Source organism: Oncorhynchus keta, chromosome 29 (assembly GCF_023373465.1).
Source record: "Oncorhynchus keta strain PuntledgeMale-10-30-2019 chromosome 29, Oket_V2, whole genome shotgun sequence".
In the NCBI taxonomy this organism is placed as follows: Eukaryota; Metazoa; Chordata; class Actinopteri; order Salmoniformes; family Salmonidae; genus Oncorhynchus; species Oncorhynchus keta.
In genome coordinates, this window is record NC_068449.1 from 47942413 (window position 1) to 47958486 (window position 16074).

Genomic DNA, 16074 nt, shown 5'->3' on the forward strand with positions numbered 1-16074 from the left:
TAGTGCGAAAAGTGCAAATCAATCCCAGAATGACAGCAAAGGACCTTGTGAAGATGCTGGAGGAAACAGGTACAAAAGTATCTATATCCACAGTAAAACGAGTCCTATATCGACATAACCTGAAAGGTCACTCAGCAAGGAAGAAGCCACTGCTCCAAAACCGCCATTAAAAAGCCAGACTACGGTTTGCAACTGCACATGGGGACAAAGATCATACTTTTTGGAGAAATGTCCTCTGGTCTGATGAAACAAAAATAGAACTGTTTGGCCATAACGACCATCGTTATGTTTGGAGGAAAAAGGGGGAGGCTTGGAAGCCGAAGAACACCATCCCACGGGGTGGGGGGGGGGGTTGCTTTGCTGAAAGAGGGACTGGTGCACTAAACAAAATTGATGGCATCATGAGGTATGAAAATTATGTTGGTATATTGAAGCAACATCTCAAGACATCAGTCAGGAAGTTAAAGCTTGTTCGCAATTGGGTCTTCCAAATAGACAATGACCCCAAGCATACTTCCAAAGTTGTGGCAGAATGGCTTAAGGACAACAAAGTCAAGGTATTGGAGTGGCCATCACAAAGCCCTGACCTGAATCCTATAGAACATGTGTGGGCAGAACTGAAAAAGCGTGTGTGAGCAAGGAGGCCTACAAACCTGACTCGGTTACACCAGCTCTGTCAGGAATGGGCCAAAATTCACCCAACTTATTGTGGGAAGCTTGTGGAAGGCTACCCGAAATGTTTGACCCAAGTTAATAAATGTAATACATTTAAATGTCAGGAATTGTGAAAAACTGAGTTTAAATGTATTTGGCTAAGGTACATGTAAACTTCTGACTCCAACTGTAATATAACCATATACAACTTCAGTATCACGTCTTAGAGTAATGGACTGTGCCATCCCCATGGCGTCCGCAATGGATTAGTCCACTGAAACGGGTGCGAATCAGACAGGTGTCTTGTGCACCATGAAAAAACCCTCTACATTTAGACTGCTCGACTAAAATCTTGGTCACCAACAGCCTATCCACCAAACAATCTAACAGTTGACTAAATGGGGTCAGCCCTAAAATCATTTTAACAAATCATTTTACAAATATGTTATTGGGGCAAATTTCTGGAGATATAAATTATATTTTAGATGGTGTCAGCATTTTATTTTCCTTCATTTTGGATAAGAATTCAACCTTTCCCCCCACTGCTACGACATTGTTATCAATTCTACTCATGTACCTTTAATAAACTCCTTCTTCTTGTCAGTCTGAAGATGCAGAAGTTGCAGGTCCTGTAGGATCGTCTCTGGTCAAGCAGGAGAGGACTGAAGGAGAGGATCCACTACACAGCAAAGACATCCGGGCTGGAGCAGCAGCACCTCCTGAATACACGGAGGACCTCACCGCCAAACCCCAGCCCAGGGCCCGACACAGCATTGCGGAGGTCAGTGGAAAGCCGAACGGCGTCCTCAAGACAGAGACGAACACAGAGAATTTAACTGTAACACAAAGGCTCTTACACACAGGATCTGACCTCATGTCAGACCCAGAGAGACTGGGGTTGGGGAGACTGGGCTGTCCTCCTGCTCCTGCCTCAGAGTATTTACTTTACGGTGACTCGGGGACAGTTAATTCCCATCTGGACTCAGGTGACGAGTTTGAGACTGGCAATGATCCGTCTTGTTCTTACACTACAGAGATGGACCCTGCCAACATATCATTGGGTTTAGAGACACAGACTGATCTGTCTAGAGGGGACATGAACCGGTATAGTAGTAGTGTGTACTCTGAAGGGTGCCTAGATGAGAAAGGGGAGGTTATAGTCGTAGATGAGGTGGCTGTGAAAGTAGAGGGTGACGCTCCTCCCACATGGAATGCAGATAGTCACCTAGGAGACAGATACTCACAGGGCAGAGATATCTTAGATTACAGGGAAAGCTTACAGACAAATCTAAATGTCGCGACTCACTCCCCTTTACATACGCTCAGGGGAGCAACATCTGGCGGTAGTAAAAATAAACATTTCCTCTGCATGTTCTGTAACAAAGGCTTCAGCAGCCCCCAGAAGGTGGAGATCCACCAGAGGGTCCACACAGGGGAGAAACCCTTCAGCTGTACCCAGTGTCACATGCGCTTCGCAGAGGCTGGCACACTGAAGAGGCACCAGAGGGTCCACACTGGGGAGAAACCGTTCGTCTGCCACGTGTGCCATGCTAGTTTCTCACACTCGTTCAACCTGAAGAGGCACCAGAGGGTCCACACAGGGGAGAATCTTACAGCTGCCCCCAGTGTGAGAAGTCCTCCCACCAGCTGAAGATGCACCTAAAGGTCCACATGGGAGAGAGGCCGTTCGCCTGTACGCACTGCGGGAAGAGGTTCTCAGAGAAGAGATACCTCAGGATACACCAGCAGAAAAAAAAATCACTCTATAACATAGAAAGTAACCCTTTGATTCCATTGCCTCTGATGTTTAGATCAAACCCTGCATTAAAGACAGATTCATTTTCCTTGTTCTGAATAGAAAAGATCCACAGATGCATTTGGATTAACGACAGTAACAGATTTGAATATATCTGAGTATAATATTTTATCCAGACATTGTGTGATATATAAGCCTAAAAAGTCTGTTTCATATTGTGTTTGTACTGTGTAGGATATATGATGTTCACAAATGCCTGTTTCATTACTTTCATTTAACTACTTAAATGTTTTCCAAGACACTTTTAATGAGTATATTAATGCAGTTTATTTATCAAGTCCATGCAGATTTGTAGTTGAGACATGATGTGTGTGTGGATTTCATATGGTGTCATTTAAAACGTGTTCATGTTTTAATAAACACAAAATGGGACTTATCGTTCTCAGACTTTCTTTGAGACTCTCTTTAGTATACGTCACATCTGATCTCACCCTATTCTACATACATACAACAGTGCTTTATAACCAATATACACTTACTAAATATACCTACACATACCCACACACTAACAAACACCTACTGTACACGTCATTATAGTTTAGTCAGGTTTGTCTAATGACTTGACTTATCATAGCTGACTCATATTTACCCACAACAACATATTTATGTCCACCATGATGGGTTTAACAACAATGAAGTCATTGTGTGACTACAGTATAGGACTCAAACGTAGTGGGGATGGATAAACACTCCATGTTGAAAGTGTGTTTATCTGTGTGTGCATACCTGAGGGAGTGTATGTATGTCTGTTAGTGATGCGCGGCTTGACTCACTGAGCAGTTCCCCTATGGTTATATCTGCAGGGAATTTTTAAGGGTCATGGAATATTGTGTGGTTGGTGGCGAGCGGATTGAATAAAGAGAAACGATAGCTTTTAAAAAATCCATAAATGTTTAATTATTGTGTAATTTATATCTATCTATCTATATTTATATCTATAGGGTAAAATAATGAAAGAAAAACTTTGTGGCTTTAGTGCATAAGCCCAAGTTTTAGCCTACACGCCAAATCCACATAGAAATGTGTTATCGAGCTGTCATTCTCATTTAAATCAAGTTTAAGAAGCCCGAGTCTGAGGTCCTGAGTGCTCTGGAGCAGGTTTTCATCAAGGATCACTCTGTACATTGCTCCGTTCATCTTTGCCTCAATACTGACTAATCTCCCAGTCCCTGCTGCTGAAAAACATCTCCACCGCATGATGTTGTAACCACCATGCTTCACCTTAGGGATGGTGCCAGGTTTCCTCTAGACTTGGCATTCAGGCCGAAGAGTTCAATCTTGGTTTCATCAGACCAGAGAATTTTGTTTCTCATGGTCAGAGTCCTTTAGGTGCCTTTTGGCAAACTCCAAGTGGGCTGTAATGTGCCTTTTACTGAGGAGTGGCTTCCGTCTGGCCACTCTACCATAAAGGCCTGATTGGTGGAGTGCTGCAGAGATGTCCTTCTGGAAGTTTCTCCACATAGGAACTCTAGAGCTCAGTCAGAGTGACTATTGGGTTCTTGGTCTCCTCCCTGACCAAGGCTTTTCTCCCCCGATTGCTTAGTTTGGAACTAAACTAAGCAATCTGGCCAAACTTCTTCCATTTAAGAATGATGGCCACTGTGTTCTTGGGGACCTTCAATGCTACAGAAATGTTTTGGTACCCTTCCCCAGATCTGTGCCTCGTCACAATCCTGTCTCTGAACATCTGTCTCTGAGCATCTTAGATTCTTCGAAGTACAAAATTCAAAAGGCACTCGCACATCTGAGCCATCTATTTTGCAGGTGCATGGTAACAGTTGAACAAGAGGAAGGAAAAAGGAAACCGCACACTGCTCTTGATAGTATCACTGATATTTAATAATCTTACGTATCGGCCTCACGGCCTTCATCAGAGCTTTTGCGAGTTAAAATAAAAATGGGCACCCTTGTGTAGACCTAGCCCCGCCCACATCCGTTCCACTCATAGAAGGGAAGGAAAAACAAATAAGTGCTACCAAATATAACAATATACATTTCATAAATATTTGAGTAAAGTGTGTAAATTAGATGTATTAAACACGTCTATAAAACCACTATGAGGACATAGCAAGTTTGCATTAATCGTTGACGTCGTACGAAAAATTATGTCCCTATCTTAAATAAATAAATTAATGTTCAAATTCTCAACATACCATACATAGGCATTTAATCATTATGTCCTTCAGGAGGGTGAAAAAACCCAAACATTCTCTTTTACTCAGAGTATTATTAATATCACCACCCCTGTCTGAAATCTTAACTTTCTCTATACCACAAAATCTAAAGGTAGAAATGTCATGTTTTAGATCATTAAAATGTACTGCGACTGGATAATCCGTCGTTTCTCCTGATTTGAACCTTTATGTTCACTAATCCTCTGTTTGAGAAAACGAGAAGTTTTACCGACATTGCACAGCCCACATGGACATTTAATAATGTAAATAACATAGGTGGTGGAACACGTAATAATGTCATTTATTTGGAAGTGTTTTCCTGTGTGTGGGGGGCAGAAATATTCACACTTCATCATATTGTTGCACTGTGCGCATCCTCTGCATTTATAGCTACCATTTGGAAGAGGGCGTAACAATTCTTCTTTATTTGTACTATTTTCTGATGTCTTCACTATTATTCTACAATGTAGAAAATAGTAAATATAAAGAAAAACCCTAGAATGTGGTGTGTTCAAACTTTTGACTGGTACTTTATGTAAATAAGGTATCTGCTTTTAAACTATTTGTTAACTGTTTTTGCTTGGTCATTATGGGGTATTGTGTGTAGATTGCTAAGGATTTGTATGTATTTAATCCCTTTTAGAATAAGGCTGTAACGTAACAAAATGTGGAACAAGTCAAGGGGTCTGAATACTTTCTGAATCCTCTGTAAGCATTTATTGCATTAAAATGACACAACATATGTAGGTAAAAAAATGTATAATAATTTGACTTCGAAACAGGTTTGAATACAAATGTCTTTCAGCATCTTGAGAGAATGCGAATGCGCAGTTCGATACTGTCTGTAGAGGTGCTGTCTTTTTCAGCATCATAAAAGCTAATAGTATTTCAATCACATAAAATATGCAACCAAGCCAAACTGAAATCTTATCAGAAACTTCTTGGGTCGTTGTCACAGCTTTCAATTTCCCTACAACCGGTCAAACTAATGTAATTTGGAAATTTTGCTGAGAAATTCATTCCCGTTTTTTATTTTTTTTATTGCATTTTCTCCCCGGTCCCTAAAAAGCTTGTGAAAGAAACAGAGATGACAGAGAACTTCACCAATGTCAATTAGATTGAAGCATTGGTTCTATCGATTTGTGACATTCTGTTGAGCAAGGGTTTATTTAGTCTTCTACGGCAACATGTAATGACAGAAGAGAAGCCTCATGTACTGTATCTACACTGAAGAAAATATAAACGCAACAAATAAAGTGTTGGTCCCATGTTTCATGAGCTGGAATTAAACTCCCAGAAATGTTTCAGAAGTACAAAATATTATTTATCTCAAATTTTGTTTACAAATTTGTTTACATCCCTCTTAGTGATCATTTCTCATTTGCCAAGATAATCCATCCACCTGACAGAAGTGGCATATCAAGAAGCTGATTAAACAGCATGATCAGTACACAGGTGCACCTTGTGCTGGGCACAATAAAAGGCAACTAAAATGTGCAGTTTTATCACACAACACAATGCCACAGAGGTCTCATGTGTTGAGGGAACGTGCAATTTGTTGTTGCCAGATAATTTTATGTTAATTTCTCTACCTTAAGCCACCTCCGTTGTTTTAGAGAATTTGGCAGTAAGTCCAACCAGCCTCACAACCTCAGACCACCGGGGGGGGGGACTCATTCTGACTGGCTGGGACTGGCTACCATGTGGGTGGGCCTATGCCTTCCAAGGCCCTGCGCCCCTGCCGTCATGTGAAATCCATAGTTTTAGGGCCCAATTTATTTCAGTTGACTAATTTCCTTATATGAACTGTAACTCAGCAAAATCTTTGAAATTGTTGCATTTTGCGTTTATATTTTTGTTAAGTATAATTACAGATAAGTTGACTAACAAGTAGCACACCACAATGTAGGAAATTATAAGCAGAATCAGGCAAAAAACAAAAACACCCCCTGTCAATTTTTTTTGTTGCCATCTCTGATTGTAGCCTATTGTGCATTTTCTATATTTACGTGTTATGGTTGGGTGCGGGGCCTCTGATTTTCACTTTATTACACATGGTCAGGAGGATGGGGTGGGTTATTAGCAATTGCTTGCTGGTGCAGGTGAACAAACCCATACACCAATGTCTGTGTAATTTGTACCACCTCTCTCTTCCAGGAGGAGGGTCCGAAGGTGCTGCTGGGGAAGGAGGAGGAGTGTGAGGAGGGTCTGGGGAACCCTGAGTGGACCATGGTCATGGAGGACAACCAGACTACATCTCCTCCTGAACCCATAGAGGAACCAGCTGAGCAGCACAGGACCACACACAGTCTCACTGAGGTGAGCCCACTGTGAGCTACTGTCTGCATGGTATTAGTTCAGGGCCTGTATCCACAAAGCCTCTCAGAGTAGGAGTGCTGATCTAGGATCCTTTTAGATCACAATGAATAAGATTACATGGCAAGATCCTAGATCAGCACTCCTACTCTGATTCTCTTTGTTGATACGGGCCTAGGTCTTCATACATGTTGTCTCAAATGTGGGACCATGCCTTTGAATTATCAAACCATTAAACAGTGTCAAGTAATCAAATGAACTAACACATTTGCATAGTACTCATAGCAATCCCTCATTGGCCAATCAGAAGATGCTCCATAGCATGGTGCTCATCAGATTTCTTGATCCAACATCCTCTCACTCTGTATCTCTTACAGTCAGTAGACATGGAGGATGGAAAGCCTGATCTGCTACTGGTCAAAGAGGAGACAATAGAAGATGGACCAGTGAGCATTGATCTGCTGAGTGGAGTAAAGATGGGGGAGCAAGGTAAGGGAGCAATACATATAGCCTCCATACAGTAATATACAATATCGTCAATGAGAATAGATGAACCGCTCGGCTATTTTTTAAATCAATACAACGTATGTTTACATACACAAACACACATTATCATGTATGAACTGGACCAGGTAATTGACAACAAAAAAACTCCATATGTAGAGTTCTCTTCCATGTTTGTAAAGTCTATTTTATAACCTCCTCCTGCAGGTGGTTGGCTGGAGGCTAACAAAGGAGACTGGGCAGCCATCTTGGATTCCCAGACCCAGACGGGTGCAGCTATGGGCCCAGGGGACAACATCACCGAGCAGAGCTTGACTAGTGGCGACATAGTGGAGGTCAGTGGATGGGACAGCGTCCTCAACTCTGGGCTGGGGAACAACACTGTTAACCAGATCCAGAAGCACAAAACAACATATCCATGAAAACAGACTGGCTGAGACCAGGGCGAGACGTAGATTTGGTCTGCAGGGATGGGGAGGTGTCCGTATGTGGTGGAAGAGAACAGATACAGAATCGGCTAGCGATGCTCTGTCCTGCTCCTATAGTTGTGATTCAGAGAGACTGATGGCGCCTCAGGTTAACCCCCTAACAGGTGCTGCCTTCAGCCTGCCTTCTATAGGATCTATCAACTGGAACATTGACCCTGTGACAACACAGAGAAGATCTAACTCAGGATACACCAGCAGAAAATGATTAGTCTATGCTGATATGTAGTAATAATAATAAATGTATTTCTTTATTTTATATAGCGCTTTTCATACAGAATGTCAGTCTCTTTTAAAAAACAAACTAAAACAAATTCAGGGAGCTGGCAGTTCATGGGAGAGAGTCTTCCACAGCTAGATGGTGATGCGGTTCAGTAAAGGAGTAGCTTGATTGGAGGTGGCGTCGATGGTACAGCCAGGGAGGGAGACACATCAGTCAGACAAGCCTGGAGCTTTTCATCAAGCACCTCTGTCTCTACAGTTCACAGGTCCTCCTCTGTAGGTAGGCTGGAATCTCCATCACCGAATGTATAGCCTCCACCTGGGTGATGTATCGGCAGCAATAAGTGCCTGGAGACCACCACATCTGGGCAGTAATCTGCAACAGTCTCCTACTAGGCGAGCCTGTGTCATCCCCTCACACCACAGTCCACATCTTTCCATGTAGTACTAGTTAGTTAGTTTGTAGTTAATTCTGCTGGTTTTGGATGTAGTAGGGAGCTGGATGAGGTGAACTGAGGAAAGAATGAGTATGATGAGACAGAGTAGATGATATGGTGGTGGTTGGTGTGATGGTGTCTTACAATGCTTCTCTGAGGAAGAGTGACAAAAGTTGACCCTTTAGGTTGATGCTTGTGTTTTATAGTGAGGTAAGGATAGTGCCTTCATTTGTTTACTTGACATGAAATAGTGAAGCTGTGTATGTAATGTAATGTTGAACCTTTTCTGAAGTCCTCAAAATGTCATTTTATCAATGCGAGGGTGCCAGATTTACAGAAAAATGTATATTACCATGGTGAGAAAAGTTATTCTTCTTGTCTACTTGACTGTGCTGACAATCTTTTTAAATAATTGCAGGGACTGAGTACCCTTTATCTCAGTTGAAACAAAACATTATATTTAATTCTTGAATCAACACAAATGGAAATGTTTGATAATAAACTCCAATCGCTACATATTGTTAGGTACTTGAATTACTGTTAGAGATGAGCTTGACTGTGGTTTTATAATATCATGTCATGTTTCTGTGTGTACAGCAAAGAGTTTCTTATATAAACCTTAATGCTTTTCTGTTCAATGTGTTATTACAGTCTGCAGTCCAAGAGGACCTGCTGATATCCGGTGTTACTGGCGGGAGAGACTGGACCTGTGAAAGGGCTGGTGTCAAACCCTGGTCCCGGATCTGGACCCTGGATCAGGAGCCTTCACTCTTCCATCCCAAGTCGGAACCAGGACCCAACCACGAGGGACAGAGACTCCTCCACACCACAGAACACAACCACTGGACAGGTGGACTGAACAACCTCAGTCCTGGTGGTCATCAGAGAGACAGAGGCTCCAGTCAGGGATCCAGTCTGCAGCCCAGACCCTTCTCTTTACAGTCTCATTGCAGGGATGAAGCAGGGCCTGGGGCTGATAGAGATGGACCCTCCTGTTCCTATGATACAAACACCACAGTATCCATAAAGAACAGAGCAGGTCACCCTGGGCTTCAGCCTTCACAGAGAGCGGTGGGAGACCCCCCTGGTGGGAGTCTAACAGGAAGTCTGTCTTCTCCTTCAGGGTCTCATCTAATCCCTGGTGACTGGGTTCATAGAAGACCTGGGTCAAGCCTTCCTCAGGTACCTCATGGTTACCCCACCAATACAGACAGGGTCAGGATGGGCGTTCACCACAAGATGTACTTAACCTATAACACAGGGCACCATCCAAACAACACCCAAACAATGGCTAGAGGTCAAGGAGGGAGCTCAAACACTAACCACCTGAGGGTGGTGGCTCCTGCTTCTACCTCCTCTGGTGTCATTGAGTCACAACGTGGGAGGCAGAGCATTAAGACAGACGCCGATAAGCAGTATGCCTGCCCCACGTGTGGGAAGCGCTTCTCTGAGGCGAGCTATGTGAATGAGCACCAGACCGTTCACACCAAGGAGAGGCCCTTCAAGTGTAAACTATGTTACAAGAGCTTCTCCTTCCGGAGTAACCTTATCAGACATAGGAGTGTCCACAATGGGAAGAAACCTTTCAGCTGTACCCAGTGTCATATGCGCTTCTCCCACTCATCCAACCTGAAGAGGCACCAGAGGGTCCACACAGGGGAGAAATCCTAAAGCTGCCCCCAGTGTGAGAACAGGTTCTCCCACCAAAACCAGCTGAAGATGCACCTGAAGGACCACACTGGAGAAAGGCTGTTTGCCAGGAAGAGTTTCTCAGAAAGGAGCTACTTCGGGACAAACCAGCAGAAAAACAATTCCACTCTATAACATAAAAAGTAACCATTCCCCTCGATAGCTTCTGAAGTTTAGATCAAACCCTGCATTAAAGACAAAGAATAATTTTCATCGTCAGCAGAAAAGATTATTCCTGGGTAAACTACTGCATCCAGACATTGTGTGATATATAAGCCGAAAAATACTATTACGTATTGATTTTTGTACTGTGTAGGCTATATGATGTTCACAATTGCCTATTTTATCAAGTTCATGCAGATTTTCTTTTGAGACATTACACTAACATTTTTATAAATTAGAAGACTTAAAATTAGTGCATTCATCTTAAGAAAGCTGGGTAAGACAACCACAACAGAGTTATAGGAAGTACATTTTTCCTCAAAGTACTTCGTGCCTTCAGAAAGTATTCACACCCCTTAACTTTTTTCCACATTTTGTTCTGTTACAGCCTACATGTTAAATGTATTAAAATGGATTCAGTGTCAAAGTGGAAATGTGTTTTTCGCAATTGTCTTTTAAGTCAATGAGTATTCATGCCATCTATTATGGCAAGCCTAAGTAAGTTCAGGAGTTAAACTGTATTTAACAAATGACAAGTTTTATGGACTTGTTCTGTGTTCAATAATAGTGATTAGCATGATTTTTCAATGACTACCTCATCTCTGTAGCCCACACATATAATTACATGTAAGGTCCTTCAGTTGAGCTGTGAATTTCAAACACAGATTCACACACAAACACCAGGGAGATGTTCCAATGCCTCACAATGAAGCGCACCTGTTGGTAGATGGATTTTTTAAAGCAGCCATTGAATATCTGTTTGAGCATGGTGAATTTATTAATTACATTTTGGATGGTTTATCAGTACACCCAGTCACTACAAAGATACAGGCGTCTTTCCTAACTCAGTTGCCGGAGAAGAAGGAAACCGCTCAGGGATTTCACCATGAGGTCAAAGGTAACTTGAAAACAGTTAAAGTGTAATGGTTGTGATAGGAGTACTGAAGATGGATCAACACCACTGTAGTTACTCCACAATACCAAACTAATTAACAAAGTGAAAGAAGGAAGCCTGTACAGAATAAAACTATTCCGAAACATGCATCCTGTTTGTAAATGTGGCAAAGCAATTCACATGTTGTGTTGGGGGCAAATCCAATAAAACACCTTACTGAGTACCACTCTCCATATTTTCAAACATAATGGTTGCTGCATCAGGTTATGAGTATGCTTGGAATCGTTAAGGACTGGGAAGTTTTTCAGGATAAAAAAAAAAGAATGGAAAAACTAAAAACTAGGAAAAACCCTAGTTCAGTCTGCTTTCCACCAGACACAGAGATTAATTCACATTTCAGCAAGACAATAACCCAAAACACGAGGCCAAATCTACACTGAAGTTGATTACCAAGAAGACAGTGAATGTTCCTGAGTGGTCGAGTTACAGTTTTGATTTAAATCTACTTGAAAATCAGGCAAGACCTGAAAATAGTTGTCTAGAAATGATCAACAACCAATCTGACAGAGCTTGAAGAATTTTGAAAAGAATAATGGTCAAATGTGGCACAATCCGGGTGTGCAAAGCTCTTAGAGATGTACTCAGAAAGACTCACAGCTGTAATCACTACCAAAGGTGATTCTAACACATTGACTCAAGGGTGTGAATACTTATGTAAATGAAATATTTCTGTATTTTATTAATACATTTGCAAACGCTTCTAAAAAATGTTTTCACTTTGCCATTATGAGATATTGTCACGTTCATCATAATGATGAGACCAAGGTGCAGTGTGAGTATTGTTCCACATCATTTTAATAAACCGAAACTCACTGAACAAAAACAACAAACGAAATGTGACGCTACTGTTGTGCACTCAGGCAACTAAATGGAGACAAGATCCCACAACACAAATGAGGAAAATGGCTACAACGATAAACAGCTGTCTCTGATTGGGAACCATATCAGGCCAACATAGACATACAAAAACCCCTAGACATACAAAAACTAGAGTACCCACTCTAGTCACACCCTGACCAAACCAAAATATATAGAAAAACAGGGATATCTAAGGTCAGGGCGTGGCAGATATTGTGTTTAGATGGGTGAAAAACAAATCTATTTAATCCATTTTGAATTCAGTTTGTAACACAACAAAATGTGGAATACTTCAAGGTGTATTAATGCTTTCTGAAGGCGCTGTATCGGCAAAATCTGTGCTTGTAGGAAGACACATGTAAACGTTATGGTGGTGGTGAGAAGGGGCACCATGGGATTCATTTAAGGTACTCTGTGAAGAGGTAGATTTTAGGTGTTTTTGGAAGATGGGCAAGAACTGCTGTCCTAGCTTCAAGGGTATGCTTGTTCCACCATTGAGCTGCCAGGATAGAGAAGAGCTTTGACTTGGCTGAGTGGGGAGCTGATCTCCATTATTTAATTTTATTTTAATTTTACTAGGCAAGTCAGTTAAGAACAAATTCTTATCTTCAATGACGGCCTAGGAACAGTGGGTTAACTGCCTGTTCAGGGGCAGAACGACAGATTTGTACCTTGTCAGCTCAGGGATTCGAACTTGCAACCTTTCGGTTACTAGTCCAACGCTCTAACCACTAGGCTACCCTGCCGCCCCAGGGGTGGGACGGCCAAGAAACCAGTGGCAGAGTGGAGTGCTCAGGTTGGGGTGAAGGGTTTTAGCATAGCCTGAAGGTAGGGAGGGGCAGTGCTCTGCAGGCAACCATCATGGTCTTGTAGTGGATACGAACTTCGACTGGAAGCCAGTGGAATGTGCGGAGGAGCAGGGTGACATGGGACAACTTGGGAAGGTTGAACACCAGGCATTCTGCGGTGTTCTGGATACATTGCAGGGGTTTGATGGCACAAGCAGGGATTCCAGCCAACAGAGAGTTGCAGTAGTCTAGACGGGAGATGACAAGATCCTGGATTAGGAACTGCATTGCTTCCTGTGTGAGGAAAGGTCGTACTCTACGGATGTCGAGCATGAACCTGCAGGTGAGAGTCACTGCTTGGATGTTTGCAGAGAATGTCAGAGTGTTGTCCACAAGGTTCTTTGCACTCTGGGAGGTGGACACCGTGGAGTTGTCAACCATGATAGTTGTGTCACGAACTGCAACGCTGCTAGGTTTTTCCCTCTCAACAGTTTCCCGTGTGTATCAAGAATGGTCCACCACCCAAAGGACATCCAGCCAACTTGACACAACTGTGGGAAGTATTGGTGTCAACATGGGCCAGCATCCCTTGTGGAACGTTTCGATCCCTTGTAAAGTCCATGCCCCGACGAATTGAGGCTGTTCCGAGGCTAATGTTTTGTACACTCAGTGTATACTTAAATATACCTACACATACCCCACACACTAACAAACACCTGCTGTACACGTCAAAATAGTTTAGTCAGGTTTGTCTGACTTTTGACTTTGTATAGTTCACTCATTTACCCACATCATTATAAGTATTTACCATGATGGATTTGATACAGAAAAACCCCTCAGTCACTTTGGGAGGTGACAAAACATTTTTTGGGAGGAAACTCTTGTTTGCCTCACATCTTAATTAAACTCGCAATAAAAACAAAATAGTAGACTTGGAAAAGCATTACTCTAGTCGAAAATGAGCAAAACAGCGTTAAAACATGAGTATAACAGCTTACTACGATCTCATTTATAAATACATTGCACAAGAGTAACCTACTACTCTCAGGGGGAGATTGCTAGTAGACTTTTGGCTGCAAGGCTTAAGCAAAATTAAGCATTTTCTTGTATCAATACAATTCAAACACCATCCGGTAAAATATCACATGACCCAACAGAAATGAATGATATGTTTAGGCAATTTTATTCCCAATTATATATGTCAGAGGTTGACCCTGATCATAGAGAGATGACACATTTCTTATCAACATTCGAAGGCCCCAAACTCAATAGAGGGCAATATGAATTCCATGATTCCCCACTTAGTCATGAAGAACTCAGGAGTGCATTAACATCTATAAGAAGAGGCGAATCACCAGGGCTTGATGGTTTTCCTCCTGAGACGTTTCATGGAATATTGTGGGGTAATAGTTTTTCAATGTATTTGAAAAATATTTCCAGCTCTCTCCCTTTTGATAATTCCCCCTTTTTGGGCTTCCGAGTGGTGCAGCGGTCTAAGGCACTGCATCTCAATGCTAGCGGCGTCACTACAGATCCTGGTTTGATTTCAGGCTGTATCATAACCGGCCGTCATTGGGAGTCCCATAGAGCAGAGCACAATTGGCCCAGCATCGTCCGGTTAGGGTTTGGCCGGGGTCGGCCCTCATTGTAAATCATAATTTGTTCTTAACTGACTTGCCTAGTTAAATAAAGGTTACATAAAATTCAAATGAATAATTAGCCACTCAGCTATTACTCATAGGCCTACCTGATTACTTCTTATCCCTTGCTCAAATAGCCTACAGCGGTGTCTGTCTCGAGCTCACTGGTGCAAGAGACTCTGAGGGCCCCAAACATTTTATACAATGTTGCAAGTTTGATATCGGGGCTTTGGGTTGGGCCCAAGTTAATATACTGAACAATTTCTAAGATTTTACTGAGTTACAGTTCATATAAGGAAATCAGTCAATTGAAATATATTCATTAGGCCCACAGAGAGAGAACTACTCCTTAAAATAGTCTGAGTGCACTTATTTCTCATTTGCCTGAACGATGGCCAGTCAGCCAGAGTATGCGTGTGCCGAGCCTTTTGCCAAATACAATTCTTGAGGTGGAGTAACTCTGCAAGATCAACGGGCTGAACCGGTTTTTAATTCTCATTTTCTTTATGGGAGCTTGTTTGTTAAACAATGCCACTGAAAATACAATTAAAATAAGGACCAAGCGTCTTTGACGGAGGGGATCAAGCTGATTATATACCATTTTACAGAGGCCAGTTCATGAAGGAAGGCTTGCTCATTAAAGTTTTTTAGCAGGTGTCTATGACAAATCAGGACAGGTTGTTTCATTGAGCAGCCATTACGAACACAGGCTGTAAAACAGTGTCCATTACAGAAAACACCAGACTGATACAAATTAGGATTATTTGTGAGGAAAACATCAAGGAGAGTAGCTTTTTCTGGCTGTTTGGAGTTGTACCTTGTGGGATTGGTAATAATCTGAGAAAGATTTGGGGAGTCCCGTTGCTTTAGGACTTGGTCAGGTGGTTTAAAACATGTCCCAGTTTAGGTCACCAAGCAGGACAAATTCAGACTTAGTGTAAGGGGCCAGGAGAGTGCTTAGGGCAGGTAGGGTACAGGCTGGTACTGATAGAGTACAATAGCACCCAGCAACAGTCAACAAAGAGCTATTTGTAAGTTTAATGCTTAAAACCAGCAAATCAAATTGTTTGGGGACAGACTTGGTGGAGACAACCAAGCACTGAAGGTGATCTTTGGTAAAGATTGCCACTCCCCCACCTTTGGAAGATCTGTCTTGCCAAAAAAGGTTATAACCAGAAAAGGTTAACATCAGTATTCAAAACACTCTTCCTTAACCACATCTCAGTAATGACCAACACATCTGGATTGGAGCTGTGAACCCACACTTTCAATTGATCCATTTGAGGTAATAAGCTTCTTGTGTTAACGTGCAGAAAACACAGGCTTTTACGAGAGCAGATATCAGTGACACTGGCAAGTGTCTTCAATGACATT

The 16074-nt window shown here is 42.2% G+C and overlaps 1 protein-coding gene across 2 annotated transcripts in view; it reads left to right on the plus strand.

Moving 5' to 3' along the window:
* The window catches only part of LOC118361878 (uncharacterized), a 64197-nt gene that overhangs the window by 5345 nt on the left and 42778 nt on the right, over positions 1-16074 (plus strand). Inside the window, exons 3-7 of one of the 2 annotated variants that reach the window (XM_035742089.2) lie at positions 1259-1435; positions 6802-6963; positions 7338-7449; positions 7672-7799; positions 9260-10905. The exons of the other annotated variant lie outside the window; for it this stretch is intronic. Of the exons in view, the coding sequence (XP_035597982.1) occupies positions 1259-1435; positions 6802-6963; positions 7338-7449; positions 7672-7799; positions 9260-10279 (1599 nt within the window). The 3' untranslated portion in view covers positions 10280-10905. Of the gene's footprint in view, positions 1-1258; positions 1436-6801; positions 6964-7337; positions 7450-7671; positions 7800-9259; positions 10906-16074 lie in introns of those variants that run through there. 2 annotated transcript variants of the gene reach the window in all.